This window comes from Syngnathus scovelli, chromosome 3 (assembly GCF_024217435.2).
Source record: "Syngnathus scovelli strain Florida chromosome 3, RoL_Ssco_1.2, whole genome shotgun sequence".
Taxonomy (NCBI): domain Eukaryota; kingdom Metazoa; phylum Chordata; class Actinopteri; order Syngnathiformes; family Syngnathidae; genus Syngnathus; species Syngnathus scovelli.
The window spans coordinates 22,177,561-22,190,295 of record NC_090849.1 but is presented as its reverse complement, the minus strand read 5'-3'; the positions used below and the strand labels follow the sequence as shown (position 1 = coordinate 22,190,295).

The 12,735-nt window shown below is 50.7% G+C and overlaps 2 protein-coding genes across 3 annotated transcripts in view; one reads left to right on the top strand and one right to left on the bottom strand.

Annotated features, from left to right (window-relative positions):
• Window positions 1-209: 209 nt before the first annotated feature.
• On the bottom strand, window positions 210-1,352 carry LOC137840149 (C-C motif chemokine 19-like). The gene is made up of 4 exons (XM_068650165.1): window positions 1,203-1,352; window positions 738-864; window positions 549-663; window positions 210-386 (listed from the first exon to the last, which is right to left on the bottom strand). The coding sequence occupies exons 1-4, from the start codon at window positions 1,264-1,266 to the stop codon at window positions 354-356; spliced, it is 339 nt and encodes a 112-aa protein (XP_068506266.1). The 5' UTR covers window positions 1,267-1,352; the 3' UTR covers window positions 210-353.
• Window positions 1,353-3,280: 1,928 nt separating this feature from the next.
• Window positions 3,281-12,735, top strand: part of wdfy3 (WD repeat and FYVE domain containing 3) — a 28,358-nt gene continuing 18,903 nt past the window's right edge. The window contains exons 1-15 of one of the 2 annotated variants that reach the window (XM_049762980.2): window positions 3,281-3,616; window positions 7,253-7,463; window positions 7,977-8,100; window positions 8,214-8,323; window positions 8,506-8,730; window positions 9,040-9,232; window positions 9,481-9,667; window positions 9,855-10,021; window positions 10,090-10,578; window positions 10,764-10,874; window positions 11,038-11,231; window positions 11,306-11,586; window positions 11,915-12,103; window positions 12,210-12,293; window positions 12,531-12,735. In XM_049762980.2, the coding sequence (XP_049618937.1) occupies window positions 7,284-7,463; window positions 7,977-8,100; window positions 8,214-8,323; window positions 8,506-8,730; window positions 9,040-9,232; window positions 9,481-9,667; window positions 9,855-10,021; window positions 10,090-10,578; window positions 10,764-10,874; window positions 11,038-11,231; window positions 11,306-11,586; window positions 11,915-12,103; window positions 12,210-12,293; window positions 12,531-12,735 (2,739 nt within the window). In that variant the 5' untranslated portion in view covers window positions 3,281-3,616; window positions 7,253-7,283. The remainder of the gene's footprint in view (window positions 3,617-7,252; window positions 7,464-7,976; window positions 8,101-8,213; window positions 8,324-8,505; window positions 8,731-9,039; window positions 9,233-9,480; window positions 9,668-9,854; window positions 10,022-10,089; window positions 10,579-10,763; window positions 10,875-11,037; window positions 11,232-11,305; window positions 11,587-11,914; window positions 12,104-12,209; window positions 12,294-12,530) is intronic. The other variant, XM_049762981.2, reaches the window with a different exon arrangement.

Genomic DNA, 12,735 nt, shown 5'->3' with positions numbered 1-12,735 from the left:
TCCAATCCACCTAAATTCTGCTCTTTAAAAAAAAAAAAAAAAGTCATTGCGAATCGTCCAGTCAGATTGCACGTTCTGGCAGCACTGTCACGCCTTTGATTTTAAGGCAAAAAAAAGCGTGTGGGGGGGAAAAAAAAAAAAACATAGCTCCACCAGCAATGATGCAAAAAACATTGACGAATGACAAAAAACATAATATAAAACAGATGTAACCAAGAGGACAACATTTTATTGGTAAACGACATGTCACATTTTCAACTTTCAACATGAGAGTCATAATATCAAGCAGCTGTAACCAAGGGGACAACATTTTATTCGTTAACGACATGTCACATTTTCGAAGTTATCCAATGTCACATTGGCGGGACACCCAAACAGTGTTGATCCTGCGAAAGAACAAACAAAAATGTTAAGTTGGCGTCGCAAATGACAAAGAACACGGTTCACTTTTTGAATTTGTAAAACTATTTTGACCCAAAGTCAAAAGTGAGAAACCCTTTCATTTTGGTACTTAACAAAGCATTCAAATGCTTCAGTCTGCGGCCCACCTCGTAGTTCGTGTTCCGGCAGAAATTCTTGAGGCGGTCCACTCGTTTCATGGCTTTTTGCACGTTAGGCGCGTTGGTGGCGTAGCAAAGCTTGGCTCCGCTTCTGCACACAAAACTGAACCACAACGTAGCCGTCGCATTAAGATGCGTTTGCCACCGTTAATGTCAAGTCGCAGAAGCCAAACTCACACGATGGCGCTAATACGGCAGCCGGAGCCGGCGATCTGATGGCGGTAGTCCACCAAGGGCAATTTTTTCGGTATTGCCTCACCGTGGGCCTCCAAGCAGCAGTCGCTGGGCATCTGGCCGTGCGACACTGACGACAAAATGAAAAGAAAATGCCATTACGAAGAGCAAAAAAAAAAAAAAAAATCATTACCGTTTTGAGTTGGTATACAAGTGAAATGTTCAATACATTAATAGTTAAAATCAAAGTCCAAATTCAATTCTCTATCAAATGGAACAGATTCATTACAATTTTCAATTAAATCTATTCATTTACTTTAAACAAATACAAAATAAATGTACCAGTAATAACGCCATGTTTTACAATTGAATTAACAAGCATTCCTATTTTAATCATCTATGATCATTGCAATGCATCTTTGAATGAAGCTGAAAAGCTTTGAGTACAAGTGTCCCTAATATACTGACCGGTGCAGCAGCAGGAGACAAGGATGAGGACGAGGAAGAAGCTGAGGAAGTCGTGTGGATTCATGACTGCGCCTTCTGACAAAAAAAGAGACCTGGCGCCGGCCTTTAAATCCTCTTTGTCACCAACTTTCACTTTCACTTTTTTTTGTCTTAAACCCCCCCCCCGAGCCTTCAGGGGATATTGTTACCATGTGATGCTTGTTTTTTTTTTTTTCCCGACATTCGTGTTTTCTTGTAAATCATTCACAGCATTTAAGTTGAGTTATAATTTAACAACCATCGTGACCCTTATCTTGTCACAACAGTAAATGTGTCTGGTGTGAGCGCTATCCGAATAGGGGTGTGTAGACTTCTTCTAGCTACTATATGTGAAAGAAGCTATGTGTGCAGATGTTTGGTTGCGTGTTTGTGCTCGCCCACCACCCGGACAAGTATCATCTAGACAAAAAAGCTTGCCAAGTGTGATGAAACAAACTCAACATATCAACAAGATGATGATGATGAAAGTCTGTTTTTATGGGCCGCTTCTACAGTCATGTGATTTTCAGGAAATCACTTGTGTCGACTTTCACTTCGTGAGAAACTTATTGGGGGCAGAAAAAAGGTTAAAGTGATGAGATTGAAACTAACAATCCTACATGTACATTGTGCATAAGTCTAAAAAACAAAAGCTTCTACTCAAAGTCGGAAAGGCACTGGTTAGCACGTCCACCTCACAGTTCCGCGGCTGCGGGTTTGATTCCACCTCAGGCCCTCCTTGTGTGGAGTTTGCATGTTCTCCCCGTGCCTGCGTGGCACTCCTGTTTCCTTCCACATCCTCAAAACATGCATGGTTGGCCGATTGAGCGCTCCAAATTCCCCGTAGGTGCGAGTGCGGGTGGTTGTTGGTCTCCAACTATGTACCCTGCGAATGGCTGGCAACCGGTTCAGGGTGTCCCCCGCTTACTGCCCGATGATGGCTAGGTTGGCTTCATCATGCATAAGCGGTACAGATAATAGATGGATGTTTGACATTTCCTTTTTTTTTGTGGAGACAGATGTTAAAATGGACTTTTTTCTTTGGGCAAAGAGAGGTTTGGTGAGATTGCATTAAGAGGAAGCGTTGGAGATCGAAAGTTTTGGATTCAGTGGAAAAATCCACCTGCAAAGTGCCTTGAGGAGAGTTGCCTCATGCTCTGTTTCATTTCAGAGAAAGTCTGCATCGCTTCCTATTATGCTGCTTGGCAAACATCCCAAATACATAAAAATTACTGTGTCGCAACCAGCTGGGTGATTCCGGGAAGCTCCTGAATTTATCATTCATTCATTATATGAAGGCCCTGAAAAATCCACGTCCAGAAGTGAGGAGGAAGTCGACCATTTGAAGTGAATGCTATGGCTCACGCTTGCTGACATGAATAGATTGTCATGTTTATGGATGAGCGAGGCACAAATACAAACTACGTTAAAGACAATTTTACAAAAAGACACATTCACCGGTCTTCAGTTTTATTCTTAGTTATGTTGACGTGGAAGTCGAAAGAAAACAAAAAGTATGACCATAAACATTTTGCACGACAATGCAAATATTTTCTTACTACGGCATGCTGTCCAAAAGTCTGTTTATATCAGGAAAGATAAAGTTTACTCAAGCAGTTAAATGTCTACTGTTGGTTTCTTTTTCAAAACTGTAAACACTTGAAAAATAATTGGTGTCGACCACCCATAAGCTTCTTGAGGGCAAAAAATATGGGGAAAAAAGTAAGCATATCCGCAACCTGGAGTGATTTCGTTAGGTTGGTGATCTGATGTCAATGTCACTGGCGCCCTCTCGTGGCCGCTGTTGCACGTCCTTCCAGGGGCTTGTCTTCTTCCTTCCCACCGGCAGATGTCAGCTTCGCTCCTCAGATGTCAATGTGAGCCACTGGCGCCCTCTCGTGGCCGCCGTTGCACGTCCTTCCAGGGGCTTGTCTTCTTCCTTGCCCCCGGCAGATGTCAGCTTCGCTCCTCGGATGTCAATGTGAGCCACTGGCGCCCTCTCGTGGCCGCCGTTGCTCGTCCTTCCCGGGGCTTGTCTTCTTCCTTCCCACCGGCAGATGTCAGCTTCGCTCCTCGGCGTGTTGTTCCCGGCTCTCTGACTGCTCGCTCAGTCAGTGCTCGGCTCTACTGGAGGGATGCTCGCCGACCGACTGGGAAAACGAGGAGCCCAACGCTAAGCTTTTTTGTTTTGTTTTTTTCCTCTTTTGGTGTGTGTATGTTAAGCGAGGAAAGAATGGCCACCGGCCGGCACTGAAGCAGCGGGAGCGGCGGACCGAGGCGTCCCGTGTAATGGATGTACGTGGAGGCCGCCCGCCCGGAGCTCCTCGACGCGCCGCTGCACTCCTCCTCCCCTCTGAGTCCGGGCCAAGTGTTTTGCAGTGACCGCTACTTGGCTGGTGAGTCTTGCGTACTCAACGGAGACTCCGCGGAGAAGCTAAATGGCTGGGGCGAGTTAGCATCAACAAGCGTCGTGCGCCTCGGCTACTTCCCCACACCCAGTTTCGGCCTAAATGTACCTTGTCTGTCGTTCGCTTTTCGATTTCACATTAATCATTCATGTTGTGATAGCTACTATCTTATTTTGCATGTGGGAGAACACGTAAAAGGGGTCGCTGGAGGTGCTAGCGGGATCATCCGGTGGCTAGCAAAGGGACAGTACACTGGAACGCTGCCTCCCGAGCTGCTTCGACCGTGGAAGCGTTTTGTGGCGTGATGGTGTCCGAATCGTCGCGTCTACCGAAGCGAGGTGGGCGAGCGAGCGGCCGACACGCAGTAATGCCGCTGTGATTTATCAGACAAACATGACGAAGGTGGGGGAGGGTTGTTTCGGTCACGGTACCGGATGGCCGGTTCGGTTCGTGTGACGTTCCAGAGGAAATGACTGGCATTTTAGTCCGCTTACATCGGGCCTCGGTGCGGCGGTGGTGGTGGGGTGCATTGCTAGATTAGTACACCGACCGGCGACGACGCGCACCAGTCCGGTGGGAAATGTGTGCGGAGCCGGTGTGGAGCGTTCGAATGTGGTTGGTGTGTAACAGTCGCACCAAACATGATGGAAACATGCGTTACGTGTGTAAATTGCACACGGGCGGGCGGCTTTGTATTCCAACCGGATGGGGAGTCGCATCAGTGTGTAACATCAACATTGTTGTTGTTGACATTTCCTTCATCTGTGATTCAAATATCGGGCGTCATGTGTGTAACAGAACCAAGTGATTGTTTACAAATGTGGTGAAAAATTGGTTCCATGTGTGGCAGAATCATGTTCAAAATTGTGTTACCAACATATGAGGCGTTACACATGGTGTTGGTTACAGGTGTCAGAACATCTGACGATGCGTTCGACGGCAGGTAGAAACATGGGCAGGTGTGTATTGCCAACACGAGGTGCTCGCTACTCATGGTTTTACAAAGTATAAGTATTTTAGAAACGAGAGTTCTTTGCAATTATTTTCTCTGAGGTTTCACGTTTGTTTATTTATCATTATTATTTTTAATGGGCGATATTATTCAACATGACTCCGTCCGGGTCCGAGATGGGACAGCAAGCGAGCGCTAAGGTTCGTCCGTCCTCATTTTGCTACTCGGGTGGTAAAGCGGTTGAGCTGTTTTGAAAGAGTGGGTGCGGCCCGGGCTTCAAGGCACCCGCCGGCAAACGGGCAATGCGGCCGAGACCCGAGCAACATGACAGAGAGGCAAACGCACCACAACAAAGGGCAGAGCTGCGACAAAAGCAGCGCTAGTATCTTCTTACATGCCGGAGGCCTTCTCAGGGCCGAGAATGTTTGAATCCGAGTCAAAGTGTGCAGTTTTCTAGCCATACGTTATTACCGATTTTTTTGTTCTTTCACTCTTACATTCACCTGATGCATGAAGTAACACACAAAAACCCGACATGCTACTATTTCAAAGTTTCAAAATGGTGGAGTTGAATTTGGATTGAGTCTTCCAACCCATGACAGCTAAGCTCCACATTGCCACGTTATCACCATGGCGACGGACCGTCAAGCCCAAAGTCTCAGCACTTATTTGTGGTCTACTGCAGGGGTCACGAAACCTGGCTACTGTGTAGTGCGGAGGGCTACCAGTCACCATTGCGAGGAGCGCCCGTTTAGTCCGGGTCCTCGCCGACTCGTCGGGTGCACTTTTGACGGATGGGTGGATGTACTTTCTATCACCTGAACACTCGGCGTGACTCATTGTTTGCTCTCTAAAGTTGCCATCCCAGTTCTTTTGCGACACGTGTGACGAGGACACAGCCTTCTTTTTGCCTCCGCTCGTTCTTATTCCGACGCTGCGTGCACGTCGCCGGTGTCAGGGGGGGATCAGCTGCACCAGTCCCGGCAGGCCGGCCACACGCACGCACACACGCACGGAGGCACACGCGCAGCAGGCCGGCTGGCAAACAAAGCCACTGGCACTGCCATGCTTCTCCCTTTCTCGCGCCACCGTGGGGAGAAGACACAACACCGCTACGGCTTCTCGTCGAAAAGACATTCCCGAGGGAAGGAAGGGCAGGCGGGTGTGTTGAAGGCAAAACACTCGACATGAATCGCCCCTGCGTGGAGATGCTGGCCGGGCACCTGGAGAACAGCAGGTAGCGGAAAAAACAACAGCCTGTCTCCGTGGCGACCGAGGCGTTAGCTGCGGTTGCGGTCTACCATCTTTTCTGTTTTGATCCACTCGCTTTGCCGATCTCGTTTTCCACCCATTAAAGACGTTTATGAATTTCAGGTTGGTCTTGAATCAACTCGCGGGAGACATCGGGCGGTTATGTCACGCTTTCTCCCACTGGCGCGGCGGCCCCTTGAAGACGTCGGGCTTGTCCGCATCTCGCTCGGCGGGAGACGCTCATCGCACGTGACGGACGCGCTCGCTCAGGAGTTTGCGTTTCACTGACTTATTTGGCTGACTCGTTTTGATTGTCGGGGGACTTTTAACGGGACCAAGTGAAAGTAGCTCGTCCTCGAGTCACTTGAGTACATCCAATAACAATCGGTTTTCCGGAATTCTGCAACTCCTAGAATGACCATAGCGGTCATTTTGACAATATTATTTGTTTATATTTGGATTTTTATGAGAAAGATCTAATTGGTGGACTAGGTAAAAACACACCATGTCACCAAATGTCAACTATAATTTTGTTTATTTAATTGATGCAACATAACTCTTCTGCAAATACAAGTACAGTGTTGAAATGCAAACATTGTGAAAATTCCCCCCAAAAAAAACAAATGTAACTTGCTTTTAATATAAGCTAGTATCATAATTGCACCTTGACAATCCACTCTATTAAATTTTATCAATTTTCCAAAATGCTGTGATACCTGAGGGCACTGTAGTAGATAGATTTATTTTTTTATTTTTTTTCCTTCGTCTGAATCAGATTCTATTTTTAAAATGTCAGCAGGTGCCGTGACGCCAGCCGCCTGTCCCTCTCGGAACGTTTGTCCCGCCGTGACTCAGGAAGCAGCATGCTGATTTTTCTGGGCATCGTCATGATTTTTTTTCAGACATTTTGCGTCCGACCGGACTTTTTATTTAGGTCGACCGAGGTTTGGCTCTTCTCACGCTAACTGCTTCGCTGCTTTGTGTTTTACCGTTGAGGGATGTGAAATACAATTCAAAAGCTGAAGTAGACCTTCTGGAGCGTTTTGATGGGTCGCTCGTTCCCATCCTAAAATCACTTGCTGTCCTGTTTATCAATTTGAGGAACTGCAAACCACAATAACAGCAGATTCAACACACACACACACACACATCCTGTTTGAAGCGTTTCCCGTTCCTGAGGGACTGCGGACGCAGGCATTAAGATGTCACGCGCGAACGCTTCTGTTGGGTTCATAGATGTTGTAGCGTGATTGTTTGACCATGAGTTTGAGTGCTTTTTTATTTTTACGCTGATTTGTGATTTCTGCATGACATTTTTTTTTTTTCCCCACAGTGTGATTTTTGTTTTTTGCATAGCCGCTGCAACTCAGCAAGCGACCAGCGAGCGTTCTACTCACGAGCGATCATGTACTTTTGTCCAGGGCGAGCTTCGTCCTGAGCAAGCCTCTCAAGATGAACATGATGAAAAGGATCATGGGGCGGCCGCGTCAGGAGGAGTGCAGCCCACAGGACAATGCCTTGGGCCTAATGCACCTGCGGCGCCTCTTCTCCGAACTCTGCCACCCTCCCCGTCACATGACGCAGAAGGAGCAGGAGGAGAAGCTCTACATGATGCTGCCCGTCTTCAACAGGGTGCGTGAAAAAGCTGTAATAGTATTCCGACACGATGGCCGCAACGGGCACCCGGACTGACTGAGGTTCAGAGGTGCTAACTTTTACTCGCTGACGAGGTCAGCCTTTAAAGCCATAAACACTCAAAGTCTCTGAAAGTGAGGATAGTGACCCCAGGTGGACAATGATAATAATACATGTCCAATTGGCCCTCGTGTTGCTACGGTACTCTAATCTGCCCAGGCCCTCCGCCAGTTGGTATCGCTGGCCGTGTAACTTCACCGAAATAAGCGGTTGGACTCTTTGTTGAATCAGATTTCATTCTCGGGCCAATGATGACGATGTCATCATTTTCCCGTCCTCCAATTGGCTGGTCGGAGCAAAACTGGACTTGCAAAATAGGCGAGATGCACGAATAAATACCTTTAGCGTCTCTAGTGAGTATGATGTATTATTTTAAAATGTGACACTGTTACATGTTGTACTGCAATTTAAAAAAATAAAATAAAATTCCCATTATGTGCCCACTCTCAGGTTTTCGGGAATGCGGCTCCCAGCAGCATGACGGAGAAATTCTCGGATCTGCTGCAGTTCACCACGCAGGTGTCCCGCCTCATGGTGACCGAGATCAGACGTAGGGCCTCCAACAAATCCACCGGTCAGTGTGTGCGTGGAGGGGCAGACCCCTGACTGGTCGCCGGCCAGCCTAATTGCAAAAACCGTGTCTGAGGATGATTTAAAGCTGCCTAACGTCTTTGCATGTGCGTACAGAAGCGGCCAGCCGAGCCATCGTGCAATTCCTGGAGGTGAACCAGAGCGAGGAGGCCAGTCGCGGCTGGATGCTCCTCACCACCATCAACCTGTTGGCCTCCTCGGGACAGGTCGGTGCAGAAGCTGCCTTGTCTGTCTCCTCGCTTGTACAATGTGTCTGTTGTGATAGCGGGCCCGCTTTTATAGCCCAACAACAACGGTTTTCCTGACGCTCTCTTTGTGTGTGTGTGTGTGCGTGTGTGTGACCAACAAAGCAGTCTCTAACACGCACGCACGTTGATTTGTCTTTCAGAAAACGGTGGACTGCATGACAACTATGTCTGTGCCATCCACGCTGGTCAAATGTCTCTACCTGTTCTTTGACCTCCCACACATGGCGGAGGCCCCGGTGGGCCCCCCCGCGCCCCCTCCCACCTCGCCGCCGGCCTCCCAGGACAAGACGTCCGGCCCGGCCCAGCCCCCCGCGGAGCTGCCCCCGGCTGACCGCCGGGCGCTGCTGCAGAAAGTCTTTGTCCAGGTACCAGAGTAGAGCACGCGTGTCACAAATCACTTGGAGGGAAACTAAAAGCATTCACCGATCCAGATTTGAGTTAGGGTTGGGGGTCAGAGGTTACGTTGTTATGCAGAGGTGTACAATTCAATTTTATGGACAAAGGATTCTATTTTTAGTCTAGTTGAGGGGGCGTAAAATATGTTCCTCCTCTTCTGTGGGGCATAACAAAAAAGAATTGAGAAGCACCGGGTTTGGGTTTGAAGCTTGCATTGGGATTGCGGGCTTCGGATGGTGGGCGGAGTTTTAAAGGTTGTGATTTTGCTCCTTTCCCAGATCCTGGTGAAGTTGTGCACGTTTGTGTCCCCGGCGGAGGAGCTGGCCCAGAAGGATGACCTGCACCTGCTGTTCAGTGCCATCACGTCCTGGTGCCCGCCGCACAACCTGCCCTGGAGGCGGAGCGCTGGAGATGTTCTCACCACCATCTCGCGACACGGACTCAGCGTCAACGTGGTCAAATACATCCACGGTAGGGCTGGTCCATTCATCGTCATCACCACCACCAGATGCTTGGCTTGACATTGAAATTGGCACCAGTAAACGAGATGATTGATTCTTTCAAAACATGCCTCTTGAAATAAAAAAAAAACAAATACATTTGAAAAAAAAGGGCCCTTGTGAAGGTCCGGCCGCATTTAATTAGCATTTAATTAGCATTGCATAAGCATGGCTTCCTGTTTTTCCACCCGAAAGAATTGCTCCCTCTTGTGTCCACAGAGAAGAAATGCCTGTCCACGTGCGTTCAGAACATGCAGCAGTCGGACGATCTTTCCCCGCTGGAGATCGTGGAGATGTTTGCAGGCCTGTCCTGCTTCCTCAAGGACTCCAGCGACGTGTCGCAGACGCTGCTGGACGACTTCCGCATGTGCCAGGGCTACAACTTTCTGTCTAACCTCATGCTCAGGTGGGCCATCAAATGGATTCCATTTTTTGCCGTGTTACGGGAAATAGGCGAGCTAATGGAGGAAAAATTGATAAAGAAATCCACGTACTCCTGGATCGGCGCATGGCTCCAGCGGGTTGGGGAAAGATGCAGGGTTTGGCAAGACCTTCTCTAAAGTGGTCTTTGTGTGACGGCGGGCCGACACCAGGTTGGAGCAGGCCAAAGAGGACGAATCCAGGGACGCCCTGAAGGACCTGGTCAACCTGGTGACCCGTCTGACCACCTACGGTGTGACGGAGCTCAAACCGGCCGGCCTGACCACGGGGGCGCCCTTCTTGCTGCCGGGATTCGTCCTCCCTCAGCCATCAGCCAAAGGTAGGGCTCCGGGAAGGCGGGGTTGAGCGAGACGGAGGCTCTGAGGCCACGTGTTTTGTTGGGCGCAGGGCAGACGGTGCGCAACATCCAGGCCTTCTCGGTGCTGCAGAACGCCTTCCTGCAGGCCAAGAGCGGGCGGCTGGCCTGCACGCTACTGGATGCGGTGGGCGCCGTCTACGCCGCCGACCCGGCCAACTACTTCATCCTGGAGTCGCAGCACACGCTGTCGCAGTTCGCCGAGCGCGTGGCCCGCCTGCCCGAGGAGGCGCAGGTCAAATATTTCCAGCTTCTGGACTTTGTGGTCTTCAGCCTCAACTACGTGCCCTGCAAGGAGCTGTTCAGCGTCAGCGTGCTGCTCAAGGCCAGCGCCTCGCACGCCTGCAGCATGACGGCCGTGCGCGCCCTCCTCAGGATGGCCCGCCACGACCCCGTCTTTGCCGACGTGCTGCGGGAGGTGGGGCTGTTGGAGGTGCTGGTCAACCTGCTGCACAAATACGCCGCCCTCCTCAAGGACCCCGCCACCCAGCAGCAGCAGCAGCAGCAGAACAACGACCAGGGTAAGAAACGAGTTGGTTCGCGTGGGAGGGGCTTCATCTCCAACTCAGCCATCGACCAGATCATCCAGAATTCGTTTTCATCGTCCCTTCATTGTTTGGATTGCCCCAATCCTCTGAATTCCAGCCTCTCAACAATTAATATTTGCAGAATCTTACAAGGTGATCTTTTTCTCGCTTCTCCACAGCCGAGTGTAAGAACAACGCGGTGGCCGAGGAGCAGAAGCAGCTGGCCTGGCTCGTCATGGAGACGCTCACCGTGCTCCTGCAGGGCTCGCACGCCATCAACACCAACGCAGGTAACGGCAAATTCAATTGCTCGCGACTCGAACCTCGCTGTGAGCTCCACGTCTAATTTTGACCTTGTCCACGCTAACAAAGGAACAAACGAGCGCGGCTAATATCACTTTGATCGCTTTTGTGTCTTGACATTCTGGCGGGCCCTTCTTCCCGGCCACGTAGCCTTGTTTCGTGAGTTTGGGGGCGCACGCTGCGTGCACAACATCGTCAAATACCGGCAGTGCCGCGAGCACGCGCTGCTCATCATCCGCCAGCTGGTGCTGTCGCCCAGCGGCGACGACGACATGGGAACGCTGCTGGGGCTCATGCACTCTGCGCCGCCTGCCGAACTGCAGCTCAAGACGGACATACTCCGGGTGAGCCGCGATTCATCCGGGGAGCTCAAAGATGCCGTCGTTATTTCCATCTTGATTTTGGTTCTCGATTCCAGGCCTTGCTGTCCGTGCTGCGCGAGAGCCACCGCACGCGGACGGTCTTCCGCAAGGTGGGCGGCTTCGTGTACGTGACGTCGCTGCTGGTGGCCACGGAGCGCTCGCTGTGTCCGGGTCAGCCGCCACGCACGCCCTCCCACGCCGCCCAGAACCAGAACCAAGTCTTTGAGCTGCTGTACACCGTCTTCTGCACGCTCACTGCCGCCATGCGATACGAGCCCGCCAACTCGCACTTCTTCCGCACCGAGATCCAGTACGAGAAGCTGGCCGACGCCGTCAGGTACTCAATTTGCATTTGTGCGCCATTATGCTACTTTTTGCGTGTGCATAAATATTGCAATTATAGCGCTTGTTGATTTGGCTTTTTGTGCAAAAATATTATACATTCGCATTGAGATCCAGTAGGTCATGTTGAATTTTTCAGCCCAAATACAAATATTTTTGCGGTACTCAATTTCCGAGTACTCGCCGATACCGCTAGTCCCAAATTTGCTAGTAAGCCAAGCCAGCTAATTATCGTGAAAGCATACAACCACAGGAGGGCGCCTTAGTACAGCTTTGGGTACTGGCCCGTCTGTACTTTTCTGAATGCGGGGGTCCTCCGGCAGGCTGCTGGGTTGTTTCTCGGACACCAAGAAGCTGGGCCCCACCGCCGTCTTCCCGTCCAACTCGGAGCCCTTCCAGAGGCTTCTGGAGGATGAGGCCGCCCCCGGCGGAGACGGTGTGTGTCCCACCCTCAGACACTGCGCCAAGCTCTTCATCTACTTATACAAAATGGCCACCGACTCCTTTGACAGGTACGCAGCGCCAAGTCTCCCTTGGTCTTCCTCTCTTCTACGCTACTAACTTTTCTTCTTCTTCTTCTTCCTGCTCTTTTAACACCCGTCGCGTTTGCGTGGTCAGTCGCGCCGAGCAGGTCCCCCCCTGCCTGACTCACGAGACCTCACTGCCCTCGCCCTGGGGCACGCCCGCTCTCGCCCGTAAGAGGTAGCTGCTCGCCTCTGGTGCTTTCCTCGTCTCCTTTCCTTTACACATCCCCGCAGACACTCTTTTAAAGTTGCTTAAAATAAGTTCAGACTTATGAGGTTGGTGCCTGAACGGGTTGTCAACTCGCTCAAAATCACCGTAAACCGGAAAGGAGAGATGTTTGATGATAACATCAAACCCCCCCCCCAAAAAAATCACACTTGACCTGCCTTGGCTGACTTTGTTCCCTGTTGGCAGGCACGGCTACCACGGTTCATCAGCCCCCCCGGCGCCAGTCAAGCTTCTGACAGAGCTCAAACTGCACTCCTCCAATCCCGTCCATTCAACCCCCCCTTCCTCCTGCTCCTCCTCCTCGGGGGGCGACATGGTGGTCATCCACCCGGGTGCCGTGCTGGCCATGGTGGACCTGCTGCCGTCCGTCTCCTCCGAAAGCCAGCCTGAG

Excerpts from the sequence above, each read along its gene's own strand:
- LOC137840149 (XM_068650165.1), bottom strand. The coding sequence starts at position 1,266 with ATGAATCCACACGACTTCCTCAGCTTCTTCCTCGTCCTCATCCTTGTC. Across the intron at positions 664-737 it reads TGCCGTATTAGCGCCATCGT|TTTTGTGTGCAGAAGCGGAG; the intron begins GTGAGTTTGGCT and ends GTTGTGGTTCAG. Across the intron at positions 387-548 it reads GCCGGAACACGAACTACGAG|GATCAACACTGTTTGGGTGT; the intron begins GTGGGCCGCAGA and ends GTTCTTTCGCAG.